The 14,208-nt window shown below is 32.4% G+C and overlaps 2 protein-coding genes across 3 annotated transcripts; both read left to right on the top strand.

Moving 5' to 3' along the window:
- The first annotated feature begins 823 nt into the window (after window positions 1-823).
- LOC120087926 (uncharacterized) lies at window positions 824-7,549 on the top strand. Of its 2 annotated transcripts, XR_005484726.2 has the most exons (14): window positions 824-1,034; window positions 1,399-1,536; window positions 1,709-1,790; window positions 2,309-2,385; window positions 3,213-3,313; window positions 3,703-3,829; window positions 4,143-4,259; window positions 4,345-4,430; window positions 5,285-5,351; window positions 5,560-5,638; window positions 5,774-5,865; window positions 6,548-6,691; window positions 6,800-6,975; window positions 7,316-7,549. XR_005484726.2 is itself a non-coding variant. In XM_039044938.2 (13 exons), exons 1-13 carry the CDS (start codon window positions 927-929, stop codon window positions 6,836-6,838), a joined length of 1,257 nt encoding a protein of 418 aa, XP_038900866.1. In that variant the 5' UTR covers window positions 824-926; the 3' UTR covers window positions 6,839-7,229. The 2 variants fall into 2 exon arrangements, 1 of the variants encoding a protein (XP_038900866.1); XM_039044938.2 differs by lacking the exon at window positions 7,316-7,549 and having other exon boundaries at window positions 6,800-7,229.
- A 2,846-nt stretch (window positions 7,550-10,395) lies between these two features.
- On the top strand, window positions 10,396-13,817 carry PIP2;8 (plasma membrane intrinsic protein 2;8). The gene is given in 6 exon segments (XM_090305700.1): window positions 10,396-10,796; window positions 10,798-10,849; window positions 11,663-11,922; window positions 12,005-12,014; window positions 12,017-12,144; window positions 13,569-13,817. Coding segments are annotated over 6 exon segments (822 nt in total). The 5' UTR covers window positions 10,396-10,538; the 3' UTR covers window positions 13,683-13,817.
- The last annotated feature ends 391 nt before the right edge of the window (window positions 13,818-14,208 follow it).

Genomic DNA, 14,208 nt, shown 5'->3' with positions numbered 1-14,208 from the left:
CAAGTTTCAACAGTTTAATGGGAACGACAATTTTCAAAGTAGTGTGTTGCCATTTCATCGAAACATGTGATAATATCGATACACAAGAAGACTTATCTATCAAAAAGTTCATTCAAACATTGGAAGAAAACATTTTTAAATGGTATACTGACATGGAGTATGAGTCAATTAACAGTTGGGAACAACTCGAAATAGACTTTCTAAATTACTTCTACAATAGAAGAAGAGTAGTAAGTATGATAAGGCTCACAACATAAAACAATGAAAAAGTGAGCTCATGGTTGACTATATAAATCATTGGGAAAGCCACAAGTTTAAATTAAAAAGATCGTCTCATCGAACCATCTGTCGTTAAGATGTGCATTCAAGACCTATATTGATGAATTCTTTACCTCTTCCTCCAAGATATAAAGTCTCATACCTTTGACGATTTTGTATCCACCCAATCAAAACTAAAATATTTCACAAACACATTTTTAAAATAGTATTGAAAGATAACATTTGATTTCTTGTTTTTGCAAAGGCACATGAATTGATTTCGACCGGATAAAACTCCATGTTTTGGATGAGCTGTAATACTTATTTTTAATACCACAATATAAAGAAGAATGCATGAAAGTGCAATATATATATATATATATATATATATTATTTTAAAATAAATTTCTAATTTAAAAAATAATTATAAAAAATAAGAAATTGAATCTTTTATTATAAAAAATCTGTAAAATAAATTAATATTTTGATTTACGCACTTGGTTTCTGTCCGATTCTGTTTCCAGCCAATGAAAAAACAGCACTGCATAAATAATGACTTCGGGCAACTGCGTTTATAGCGGAGCATATTCTTTACCAAACCATGGCTTTACAGTTACTTTGGTCAATTTGATCATTTTCCCTTCCTTCAGCCGTTTTCGCCGGAATCAATGGCCGATTCTCGACCGCTGCTCGAGAATCAACAGGAGTTGCCGGAGTCCAGTGGCAAGGCTCCGCGAGTTGTCTCACTCGACGTCTTTCGCGGCCTCAGCGTCTTTGTTAGTTCTCTCCTTTTCTCTCTGGATCTTTTGACTCACTAAACCCGCTGAATGCATCTCTTTCTTTGCCTAGGGTTGTGTTTTGGTTAACAGAAAGAACGCTAGAGATAAAAATGGATCTAGTCGAAGCTGAATCTTACTCTTATGTCGAAACGAATGCAATTGATTAGTTTGGAGCTCGCGTAGAGAAATCCTTATTTTCTTGTACCTTCTGTTAGTTCGGCTTTTGAGTTTTACTTGAATGACATTTTGACAATATCATTTCTTCAGCTGTTCAGTTTAGCGAGCAAAGTAAAATTTGTTACTACCTGCTAAATTCTTGATGATTGATTATTTGATTGAATTCCGTGCCGCGTATATCCAGATGATGATCTTCGTGGACTACGGTGGCTCGTTTTTACCAATTATCGCTCATTCGCCATGGAATGGACTTCATCTGGCTGATTTTGTGATGCCTTGGTTTCTATTTATTGCGGGAGTTTCGGTTGCACTTGTTTATAAAGTAAGTGAACGAATTCAACCAAGAACTTTTGGCCTCTTGTTGATTTCGTCATTCAACTAGCTACTGCCCTTTTCTACGTCTGGAAACAAAATTTCTGCAGCCGAATCATGGTTTCTCCTGTTTTTGTTAAATTTACCGGGATTTTTTTAACATAAAGAATTGCTTAATATAGGACGTAAAAAGTAAAGTGACCGCTGCGAGGAATGCAACATGCAGGGGCCTGTATCTCTTTCTCCTTGGAGTTCTTCTTCAAGGTAAAGTTATTGCTGGTAACTCTTGCACCGAATATTTTGATATTCATTACATTATGGAAATGTAATCGCATATGAACTAAGGGAGTGTTTGGGGCGTTGGGTTGGTTATTATAATCTGTGGGTTATAATAGTCTATAGGTTATAATAATTTGTGTTTGGCGTGCAGACTATTTTAGTCTGAGTAGAAAATAGTAGACACTTTAGCAAAAAGAGAAAGAGAGGATGAGTAGGAAATAGTAAATACCGTAACAAATAGTAAACATTGTAGTAAAGAGGGATTTGAAATAGTAATACTGTAGCTAATTGTAAATTATAATAGTTGGAAACATCAACTATTATAATTGGTGCTCCAAACATAGATAGCTCACTCCACCAACTTCAAGTTGGTAGCCCAAACACCCTCTAAGTTATGATTTACTTTTTATTTGAGTGTCAAGTTGTACTTAGTGATGTACTGTGGTTCAGATTTTCTACATTGATTGCATACGATGAATCATTATATTTCCAAATTATTCCAGGTGGTTACTTTCATGGAATAACATCTTTGACATATGGCGTTGATATGGAAAGGATTAGGTGGCTTGGCATTTTGCAGGTGTTTCAATTCGTCACTCTGTTTCTTTGGCCAATTGCTACAATTGATATGAAATGCCCATGGCCTTCAACTTATGATTCACTTTTTATTTGAGTACTCTTAGTCATTTTATTGCTTTTCAATTTTATTGTTTCTCAAAGCACAGTAGGGGTATTTTTTGTCCTTTTTTCCCTAGTTGATGATGTGGCATTTAGGGTTAGTTGGAAGGATATCAAACCCTTGTCACCATAGTAACAATGACTTGAGTTTTAGCCTATACGTTTTTTCTTTCAAATTTAGCCGAGAACACTTCTTTGATTTTGCAATTCATGTTTTGAGTTGCATACCAAGAATAGGACTGATCATTTTATCTTGTGAAGTGTTCAAACCTTGAGCCAAGGAACTTGTTTCTTGTTTCAAGAACTTTGATCTTTAAACATCCGTGTTTAACCAAATCTTTAGGGTTGAAATCGTATAGATTTAGGGGTTTTAGTGCTTGGAAATTAGAGGTATACATATCTCAAGGGTTCCTAGTCCCAAGCCACTTGGATTTTCATATCATTTGATGTCTGAGCATCTTTTATAATAATGGTCTAAGTTTATTCTAACCAGAGTACATAATGATAGGGTTTTAGTTACATAACCGGATGAATGGAAGAGGATTTGGATTTTGAACTATATGATTTGCTCTTCCTCTGAATACTTGCAGGATAGTGCAAATGGCTTCCAAGCTAGATTTTAAAAATGACCTAATATTTAAATTTATAGGCAGGGATTTGGACTAAATAACTTTTCTTCCTCCTTTTACGTATAAAATCATGTTTTATATCTATTTTGATTTATTGCAGAGAATATCTATTGGATACTTGGTTGCTGCACTATGTGAGATTTGGCTAACTCGTTCTAAACGTGAAGAAGCTCAACAAACTAAGAGTTTCAGTTGGCATTGGTAAGGACATGATTTTGGCACCATTATTCATATTTCATATGCATAAGCATAATATCAAGAGGTTATTATATAAATATCAATTTCATTCTTTTTTGAGGTTTAAAATGCTGTCAAGAAATGCTCTTATTTGATTTGATTTGATTTGATTTTTAATCTTTTACTAGATATGACCTCCTCTTTATATATTTGTATACATGATTTTAGTTGCAAAATTTTGCCAAGAGTGTTCAACGGATGCAGATATTGAGTAAAAGTGAGAGTTTCCTAAATTTGATGTTAATGGTTTATCAAACTATGTTATCGGTCATTGAAATTACCATTAACAATAAGCATTTATAAGAATGTATGAACTTCTCTATTTATTACATTTTTTATATTTAAATCTGCAGGTGTATTATATTTTTTCTGTTGTCATTGTATATGGGACTGTCGTATGGTTTATATGTTCCGGATTGGGACTTTCAAATATCAGCCACGAGCTCTTCACTTCCACCAAATGGAAGCTATGTTTACATGGTAAGGAAATGCTTAGTATCGCGTTCTTGTTCTTTTTTCTTGTAGCTTTATTTTTAATATCCATTATTTTCTATTTAGAAAATGAGACAAACCGATCTTCATGATTTAGTGTGAAAAAGGTGAGTTTAAAATTAAAATGCCGATGTACTTACATTTGGAATGATGCCCGTGCAAGTTTCGACTTCCAACAATGTACCAGTTGCTTTAGCCTCAAATCTATAGGGTGCCGAACTACAATGTCCTTTATTCGATAAAAGAAAGAAAGAGCTTTAGGCCATAACTTACGCTGAAAAAATGACCATTCTCGTTATAGGTGAATTGTTCTCTTCAAGGTGATCTGGGGCCTGCTTGTAATTCTGCTGGCATGATTGATCGTTATGTCCTTGGTATTCATCATTTGTATACTAAACCTGTCTACAGAAATCTAAAGGTATCAGTGATTCGGTTTTTTGATCTTGTAATGTTCACCATTGTTGTGCATTTTGATCAGCCCTAATGAAGAATGTGGTTTGAAGGAGTGCAATATTTCTTCCAGCGGTCAATTTCCTGAGACTTCACCTTCATGGTGTCATGCTCCTTTTGAGCCTGAAGGTCTTTTAAGGTGAAGATCTATGCTTCTTTCAGTAAACTGTATTTATAAAGATTTATGCATTCATTTTGATTCATGCGGGACTTTTTCAAGGGATGTGCACTCTTTCTTTGGATGAGATGTTTTGTGGAAAGGTTGGTGAGGAGAAAAATGCTTTGTTAAATGTGCATCTTCCGTTTTACTTTAGCCCGCTTGTTTGAGAGAATACCATAAATTTTAGGACAAATATGACATTGGGATGTATGCGATAAAGTTTAACCCCTTACAAATTGTAACTTGTGAAATCTTTAGATTGTGGCATTTGCATTTCTTATGCTTTGTTGAATTCAAGATGATATTTTTTTCTTTATGAATTACTGTTATTACCTGATTTCTCATCTTCTGGTCTCTTGTTTGTATTTTTTTTTAATCTATTAATATATTTCTTCTTTTCTCAAATAAAGAGACAGAACTTGCAACCAGACATTTAAATACTTCTACTTGTCCTTAGCATTCTGTCTGCATAATGTTGAACTAAGATTTAATTTCTAAAATCATAATGTGCTAGTTAGTGAAACGCATGTATTTCTTTTTGCATATCCTTGATCTATAGTGCAGATAAAGACCAATAAACCACAATCACTATTTTCCAGATCCATTTTCTCTTTTGGTTGATCCTTGATCAATCTTCTTTCTGTTTGTCGTCATTTCCTCAGTTTTGAAATATTTCCATTGTGTTTACTTCCCTCTTCTCTGGTCACCTTTCTATAAATAAAGAAAATGAAGGATGGGGATTTAGCAACACCTTTTATTTTATGTTCATTCCTTCCATTCGTTAATTACATATTAGTTCAGAAGAGTGATTTTACTGTTGCAAATGTTTTCAGCTCTTTAACAGCTACAGTGGCATGCATAATAGGACTTCAGTATGGTCACTTTCTTGCCAAAGCACAGGTGAGATTGAGCAATAACTTAGCATATTACTCATTACTCTGATTAGAAAGTTCACATTTCATCCAATTTACTTCTCTCAAAGGAAAATTTTGTATAGTGGATATTTTGTTTCTGATATAAATCTGAGGAAAAGCAGTTTGTCCATTCTTTGCTGCTTTTCTTTGATGACCTTGTTTCTGTCAAAATTTGCTCACTAAATATTTTCCAGGATCACAAAAGTCGCACCAAAAGCTGGTTCTTACTCTCACTTAAGATTGTGGCTCTCGGAATATTCCTCGTCTTTATAGGTACATTGTTTAATGAACACGTATCTATCATCCTATTAACTAGGCTAAAATTGTTGGCCTGATCACTGGTTATGTAACACAATCTTTTACAATATTGATTTTGAAATTGATTCTTGTCTTGGAATTGTCCTTCAGGTGTCCCTGTAAATAAATCCCTCTACACGGTCAGCTATATGTTAATTACTTCAGCGTCAGCAGGAATAATCTTTTGTGCTCTATATATCTTGGTGAGTTCATCAACTTTGAGATTTTGGATTGAAGATTAAACTATCGCAATGGAAGAAAGAACACACTCATATTTTTTTCTCTCATTTTTCCGATTCTTACAACAATTTTCTTCGAAACCAAATAGATCAAGAACTTCAAGTTAAACGTAAACTCCCATCGAATCTCTAAATCAAAATCCCCCCTCAAAACTTAGCAAAACGATGAATCGTCACTTTTTATCTTTTGTTTTAAAGATTAAGGGTATTAATGCAACTTTTGAATGTTCAGTATTATTTTTAAAATGAGATATTAACGATTTTCATTGTACTAACGGTAAGAGTATCTTTTAACCTTAAAAAGTTATAATATTGATCTCGCTTCATCCTATCTTCCTTTACTTATTATGTCTCATTGTAATTCGAGCATTAATCTCTTTTATTTCATCAATGAAATTTGTTGTTTCCGTTTTAAAAAAAATGCTCTTTTCTGAAAGTTTAAGACTATTAACGAAACTTACGTAAGTTCAAGAATGTATTTAAAACAAGTGTTTTCTATGATTTAGCCTAATAATAATAATATCAGCGGCATCGAATAAAGAACAGCTTTCCACCATTTTTCCTCAAAGTTAAATTCCATCCTATGATTTTTTTTCAACCAAAAGAAATGGACAACTAAGGTCTGAATATCTCTTAATTTCTATAGGTGGATATCCACGGCTATCGACGCTTGACATGTGTTCTGGAATGGATGGGGAAGCATGCTTTGAGTATTTATGTTTTAGTAATCTCTAACATACTAGTTACTGGCCTCCAAGGATTCTACTGGAAATCTCCTAAAAATAACATCGTAAGCACTAACAATTGAGCTGTTTTTTTTTGGTGGGAACTGGTAAGTCTATTATTTCTCACAATAATGGAGACTCAGTTCAATCTTGTTGGGCTTGAACTTTTACAGGTGCACTGGATAGTTAGTCGTGTCAAAGCTCAAAGTTGAACAACTGCTAACTTGCTGGGGGATAAATAATTCACTCATCAGTAAGATCATAGGGCTCGGGTCTGTCCACCATATTCGAAATTACACAGCAAATATTGAGCAAAAGTTGAGTAAGATGGTAACAGAACTCTTACCGGGTAAGAACATCACTTGATTTTTAGTGTTAGCATGTATTTTATATATGTTTATTGCAGACATTTGCCTGACTAATATTGTATTTGTTGTATTCTATGTGTGCAACTCCTAGAACTGAGAATTTTTTATTACTCCCCCCATGTAGAAATTTGAAGGCAAACCTTTATTAGCCAACAAGTTTTTTGACTTTGGAGATTGAACATTTGATGGGTGTTCAATTGTTTATAATGAAAATTTGTCTATATTTGTGAGAAAAGTTCATTGCTTATTCTGATTAAGTTGCATGCAATCCTATTGTTTAAATTTCATGGAACTGAATCTAAAACCTCTTTTGAATGGCAGGTTGTGTTTGGAAAAAACTTCTCACTATCATCCCAGGTATAAGCAAAAAAAAAAAAGAATTGAGAAATTAAAAATAATAAGGAATAACAAGGACAAAACTAGAAAACACAAGAATTTGCGTGGAACTTCGAAAGAAAAACTACAACCCACAAAAAAAAAATACACTTTATGAATAATTGTTACAAATCACATAGAATTAACTCTTTGATCCCAACTACAAGAGGATTCTCTCAATCTTTTGTATCACTCATTCTCTTTTTTCCATTGTCAATGTAGAAAATACAAAAAATAAAAATTTTAAATAAAATTAGCACACCTGATTTTAAAAATATTTTTAATTGAGACAATTTAAAATTAAAGTGATAACATTAATGGGATCTCCTTACTTCCTGCCCATTTTTAGAGTAGGAACTCACTCCTATTCTTCTTATTCCTTTCTGATTCATCTCTTTAAATATTTGGCCAAAATCTAACTTTTTATTGGTGTTACTATTCAAATCATTGGAACTTTCTTCCTTCTTTTAGAATAAAGTTTAGATATTTTGATATTCATCTTATCTGTAAATTAAAATATCAATTTATATCTACCTCAATATTTTAATCTGGGTTTATAGAAGTAGAACAAGGTTTGGATATTTTGCTATTCTTCCAAAATGGCGGAGGAATTTTAGTACGTGTGGATGATGTGTGGCAGCTGAGAAAGAAGTATGATCTGACATTTGTCCAAATGGAAGGATCATCATTTTCCAGCACACACTCTTCCCTAAAACGTGGCTCAATTCCCCTAACCTTCCAATCCTAAACATCACTAATTTCATTCTCTGTTCTAAATTATTTAATTATTAAGGGTCTGAGGGTAATTATTTGATTTTTTGGTTTTTTTTTTTTAAAATTAATTTTGTTTTTTTTTTTTCATTCACATTTCTTACACTAATTTACATATTTGTTAAGTACAATAGTTAATTTTTTAGTCAAATTCTAAAAACAAAAACAATTTTTTGAAATCTATTTTTTCGGTTCTTAAAATTTGGCTTGATTTTTTAACTATTGGTGAAGAAATGATAACAAAGGAAGAAATTTGAAAGTGAAAATAGTGTTTATAGGTTTAATTTTCAGAAAAAAACAAAAAATAAAATAATGATGAAAGGGAGACTAAGTTTCTTTGTTTCTTTATTTTTCACTTGTGAGATTTTTCTTTTTATCCTCTTTTATTATATTTTCAAAAACTGGATCAAGTTTTAAAAATTAAAATCTAGTTTTGAAAGAGATGTGTTTTTTCTTTTTTGAATTTTAATTAAAAAGTACTTTAATATATAGTAAAAAAATGGAGATAAACAAAACTTAAACTGTGAAAATTAAAAATTAAAATGAAATTATTATCATAATTTATCAAAAGGAGTATAATTCAATTGATATACAAATATCAAATATATTAGTGATCAAGAAGTTTGTCGTTGAAATCTCATTTAGATTAATTAAAATTGTTATCACAATTTAAAAATAAAAAATGGAATTGTTACCAAAACTGGGTTGAAGCGTCCAAAATTTATTTTGCCTCTTGATTTCTTTCTTTATCCCGAGAATAACTTTTCAATTTCCAAATAAAATATGCCCATACTTTTTATTTTAACTTCTTGTCGATTGAGCACAACCTATGTCTATGTGCATGAAACAAGTTATTTAAGAGAATTAAAAAAAAACATGCACTTACTTTCAGTAATTTGGTGTATCAGAATTTAAATATTTGGTACTCTAGCTAATGTATAGCGGTGGCACTCAAATCTTGCACGTGTTTATCGTTGTCGTGGGTTTTTATAGGCACGACTTCTAGTTTGCTTTTTTTGGTTTGGTTTCACTTTCCAACCTAATCTGCGTGAGAGATCTTCGCATAGATGTGGTGTTGAGCCTACCAATTTTGATGCGGTACAGAAGTATATAGTTTAGCTAATTAAACACGAAAAGAGTAAGGTCAAGACTCACCTTTGGAGATTACCTACTTTCCCTTTGGGATCGTCAAATGGGACTATTAGAATGCCTTTTTTCTAATAGTCGCCTATGGTTACGTGTAACTATGATGACTTTAGGATAGTTTATGGTGGTTATTTTTCAAATGGTATATATTTCTTGACTTGGCTTATTGGTCTAGAATATGAGATTCTAACTCTTTTTTGAGATGCATGTTCTCCCATGCCACTTCTTGATTTTCCTTAGGTCTGGACCCGTCCATGAACTTTGAATCTTGCCTAAAAAATCTTGATGTATGAGAAATTTAATAGATTGACCTAAATCTTAAACTCAAAATGGGATTTAACTCACCTTTGTGATATTAATGTTTTATTACTCTTTAAAAAAAGAGAATTTATGTAAACAGAAACCGGTACAATTAACTCCTCATTTATAGCACTTATCAACCGATGAGAGAAATCGGAATCCCAAAATGGAAGGACCGTGTAAAAATGATGTCATGAAAGAGAAACAATAAATGATGCTTCCCCAGTTTATATCAAATGATTGTTAGCAGGTACCCAGAGGCATTATATTACAATATTTATGATTTAAATGATAGTCATGTATTACCTTTTTTTTTGTTTATCATCGATAGGTCTGATTCTCCTAGGCAAGGTCTAGGACCATGGGCGGGGGCTTAGATCCAAGTAAATTCTGCGAGTCTCAAAAGAGAAATAAGTTGGTCTAATCCAGTCGGTTTGGTTTCACTTCAAGAAAAATGAGCGGATCAAAGATCCTACAATTTCGATAACCACATTTATGCTAACGCTGCGAACATTGCACATATCTCAAGTGAATTTAAGACCATGAATTCTATAAATAATCTTATTTCAATACCTCAAAGGTTAAGCAACATTTCGTGTGCACAATGAAATCAAATATTCTTAAACTAACTTAGACATCAAAATATACTCGATTTGGCACGAGTTCTCTTCCGGCACCAAGGAATCTGCGCGCCAACAAGTATGCATTCTCTCTAAAGTACAAACCCACAAGAGAACGAAAATGTAAGTGGACAATGTCGAGAGAAAGAGAGAGTTAGAAAAAGACACCAAAGATACATAGTACCTTTGTAGATGAGTGACACAGAGACCCTAAAAGGCTTTCAAATTCTCTATCTTCTCTGTGTAACCTGAAAGCTCTTTAATTTAAATACCAAAGCATTATTGAGATAGGTAGCTGTGAGAAGAAGTTAAGTAAAAGAATCAAGTTAATAATGTCTGGTTCAAAGGAAGGACTGACCGGAGAGGGGGAGAACAATAACGAGGAGCAGAGGAAGGACTATGTGGATCCACCAGCAGCTCCATTGATGGGATTTTCAGAGTTGAAGAAATGGTCGTTTTACAGAGCTGTAATTGCAGAGTTGATGGCAACACTACTTTTCCTTTATATCACAGTAGCCACTGTCATCGGAAACAACAATGCACAAACAACAGGGCCCTGCTCTGACGTTGGGGTTTTGGGCATAGCATGGGGCCTTCGGCGCTGTCATCTTCGTCCTTGTTTACTGCACCGCCGGTATTTCAGGTACAATCTCCTCCCCTACGCCACTACTCAAATTTCAACCATAAAATGATAATATTTTCAAGCTTCCAAGCTTTGAAAAGACTAAATGTGTAATATTTAAAATTTAGTGGTGAAATGACAATTAAATCTAAAATTTAAAGACAAAAAAATGTATTTTCCTCTATTCTTAATGGGAAAAAAATAATTTTTTTGGTCTCTAAGGTTCCGATTGGTAAATATGTTGCTTTTTTGTTTTTGGTTTTTAAAATTTAAGTCCATTTCCTCACTTTTTTTATAATAGGTTGCCTTTCTGGAGTATAAGAGTTGAATTCTTAGCCAAATTTAAAAAACAAAAACAAGTTTTTAATTTTTTTTTCCTCTTAATGTTCAAACTTTAGTTTGATTTTTTAAAATTGGGTAAAAAATAGACAAGAAAACCAGACATTTAAAGAGATGAGAAATGTTTGTAGGCTTAAAATTTAAAGAAAAATATGAGTATATTGGATAGTACCTATCTATATGCATCCCAATAAATTGTTTAATCATAATTTGTCATATGGTAAATTCTTTCTACTCCCTTTTTAGAATATTTTAAATATTTTTTTATGTGTAATGTGAGTTGAATGTATAAAGGATGGGTGATGTTTGGTTGTTACCATTTCTGAAAACTAAAAATAAAAAATAAATTAATTATCAAATGGACGATAAGTTTTGGGTTTAATTTTTATTTGGTCTCTTACATTTAGTGCTTAAAAATAATTTCAATTTAGTTCTAAATACTAAAGTTTCCGTTAAAATTAAATTTAGATTTTACTTCATGATTTTGATTTTGAGGGGGCCATATCAACCCCGCCATCAAGTTCGGGATGCCATTGGCCCGAAGGGTGTCGCTGATTTGCGCGGTGGCCTACATGGCAGCGCAATGTCTGGGAGCGGTTGCCGGTGTTGCATTGGTCAAAGCTCTCATGAGGCATGACTATAAGAACAACGGCGGCGGAGCCAACCTTGTCGAGATCATCGGCACTTTTCTACTGGTTTACACTGTATTCTCCGCCACTGACCCAAAAAGAAACGCCCGCGACTCCCATGTTCCTGTAACCCTCTGTTTCCTTCACATTTATTCTCTAAAATTTGAAATTTTGGCCATGCTTCATAAATGTATGATTTTGAGTTCAGGTTTTGGCTCCATGCCCATCGGACTTGCAGTCTTCGTTGTGCATCTAGCTACGAATCCGATCACTGGCACCAGCATCAACCCTGCTCGGAGCTTGGGCGCTGCCGTCATGTTCAACAATAGAAGAGTTTGGAGTCAACATGTAAGAAAACTTTCGGCTTGCTTAAAAAAGCTTTTTCTATTTTTTTTAAGTGTTTTAAGCTATTAAAAAATTTCCTGCTCTTCCCATACTCCTCATTTCTTTTACTCACACAACAAAAATTATAAAAAAAATATTTAAAAAAATATTGTACCACTAGTACCATGTCATTGGATGTTGATCAGATTGCACAAGAGATAGATGTAGTTCGGTTACACCTGAGTTTTTTTCTTCTGAAAATAAAATTTTAACTTTCATCATAGGACCGGTTTAATTAGGGATGGTAAAAAAAAATTCGATGAACCCAATGAACTCATGAACCTAATAAGATCAGAACAATTTGGTTGAGTTTAGAACAATAAAAATTTTATAATTGTTTTCAAATAAAGAAAAATGAGTCAACAACTTATTTATAAATATAGCAAAATATTATCGTCTAGACTACAATATAGAAGTCATTGAACTATACTTGAAAATATTTTCAACGGTTTTACCCATTAAAACAATTATCCAAAATTTTAAGGATTTAGTTGGTTCATGGATTCACTTAAATAATTCAAACCTACCCGAACTTATTATTAATTTAAAAAAGTATGTTTTTTTTATTACAATTCTACATATATTTAATTCATTTTATATCATGATCATTTTTTAATGACTCTTAAAAATAATTTTTTAAACATTTTGAAAAGAAAAAAATCATAATAATTATGTTAAAATACTATTTCAATCTCTATATTTCAAAATTTATTCAATTTTAGTTTTTGTACTTTTAATTGTTCAATTTGTCTCTACGCTTTCAATAAATTTTAAATTCAATCCCTCAAATTTAATTTTTATCGAAATTAGTTAAATAGTCACCATGATAATTTCATCCAAAGAATAAACCACAATATAGTTGAATATTTTTCAAAATTTATAGTAATATAGATGACAAAAAAAAAAAAATTAAAAATCAACAATAAACTAGTGGAAATTAAATCTAAAATTTAATGAAAATATGAAGATTAAAATTAAACAATTGAAAGTACATGACAAAGTACAGAGATCAAATTGGTATTTTAATTTTAAATTTTTTAGAATTTATAATATAAATTGAAATTGAGTTGGTAAACTTAATTCAATATATAAAATAAAAAAAATTTAATGAATGACTTAGAACAACTGAAACCAATCAAATCCAAATATTTTATGGTTCAATTAAATTAAGTTTGTTATTTAACAAGCGGGGTTTATAATGAAGAAACTTACCGACCGAATGATTGAATTGGATCTTAAAATGTTTCAACTCTACCCAACCTAACTTATGAACAATCCCTAATTTTAACAGCTTGTTTTGGTTTTTAAAGATGAGAACATTGAAAAATAAATAATTTAACGTAGGGATATTATCTAATATAATGGGGTGTTTGTGTGTGTTGTGGCAGTGGATATTTTGGGTTGGGCCATTTGTTGGGGCGGCGGCGGCGTACAATCAATACGTCCTCAGAGCGTCGGCTGTCAAGGTTCTTCGATCCTTCCGCAGCAACCCTTCTGCTTAACAAACGTCCATCCTTTTCTTTCGTTTTTTCTCAAGTTTTGAAGCCTCCTAATTTTGCTTATTTGTGGCCTATAGTTTTGATTAAATAGGATAGGATGTTCTTTGTTTTCATTCCTATTCATAAGCATAAAACCAATCTCTCTCTTTCTCTCTCTCTCTATTCCATCAATTCTAGTTAAATAGTAACTAAATGTAAATATCAAATTTTGAGTATTCCTAAAAACTTCAGAATTGAAAGACGAAGTTGACTTTCTGTCCAAATTTTAAGGACAAAAAAAGTGGGTTTTCATTTTTTCTAAAGGACTTTTAAACTAGTGAAGTGGTCTTGCTTGAAAAGTAAGTGCGGTAATAGGTTGCAAACAATGAAGTAGTGGTACCCAAAAGCATTGTGTTTAGTTGTATTTCTTGTGAGGTCAAGAAGGCCTAAAAAACCAACATAGAAAAGAACAAACAAAAATGCAATTTCAAGAAGGATGAACGACATAACTAACTAATCTCAAGAGTGTGCGAGTGAATACAGGATTTAT

Source organism: Benincasa hispida, chromosome 10, assembly GCF_027475165.1.
Source record: "Benincasa hispida cultivar pf3 chromosome 10, pf3_genome.v1.1, whole genome shotgun sequence".
Classification (NCBI taxonomy): Eukaryota; Viridiplantae; Streptophyta; class Magnoliopsida; order Cucurbitales; family Cucurbitaceae; genus Benincasa; species Benincasa hispida.
The sequence above is the reverse complement of the archived record's forward strand: the minus strand, read 5'-3'. Positions and strand labels throughout refer to the sequence as shown.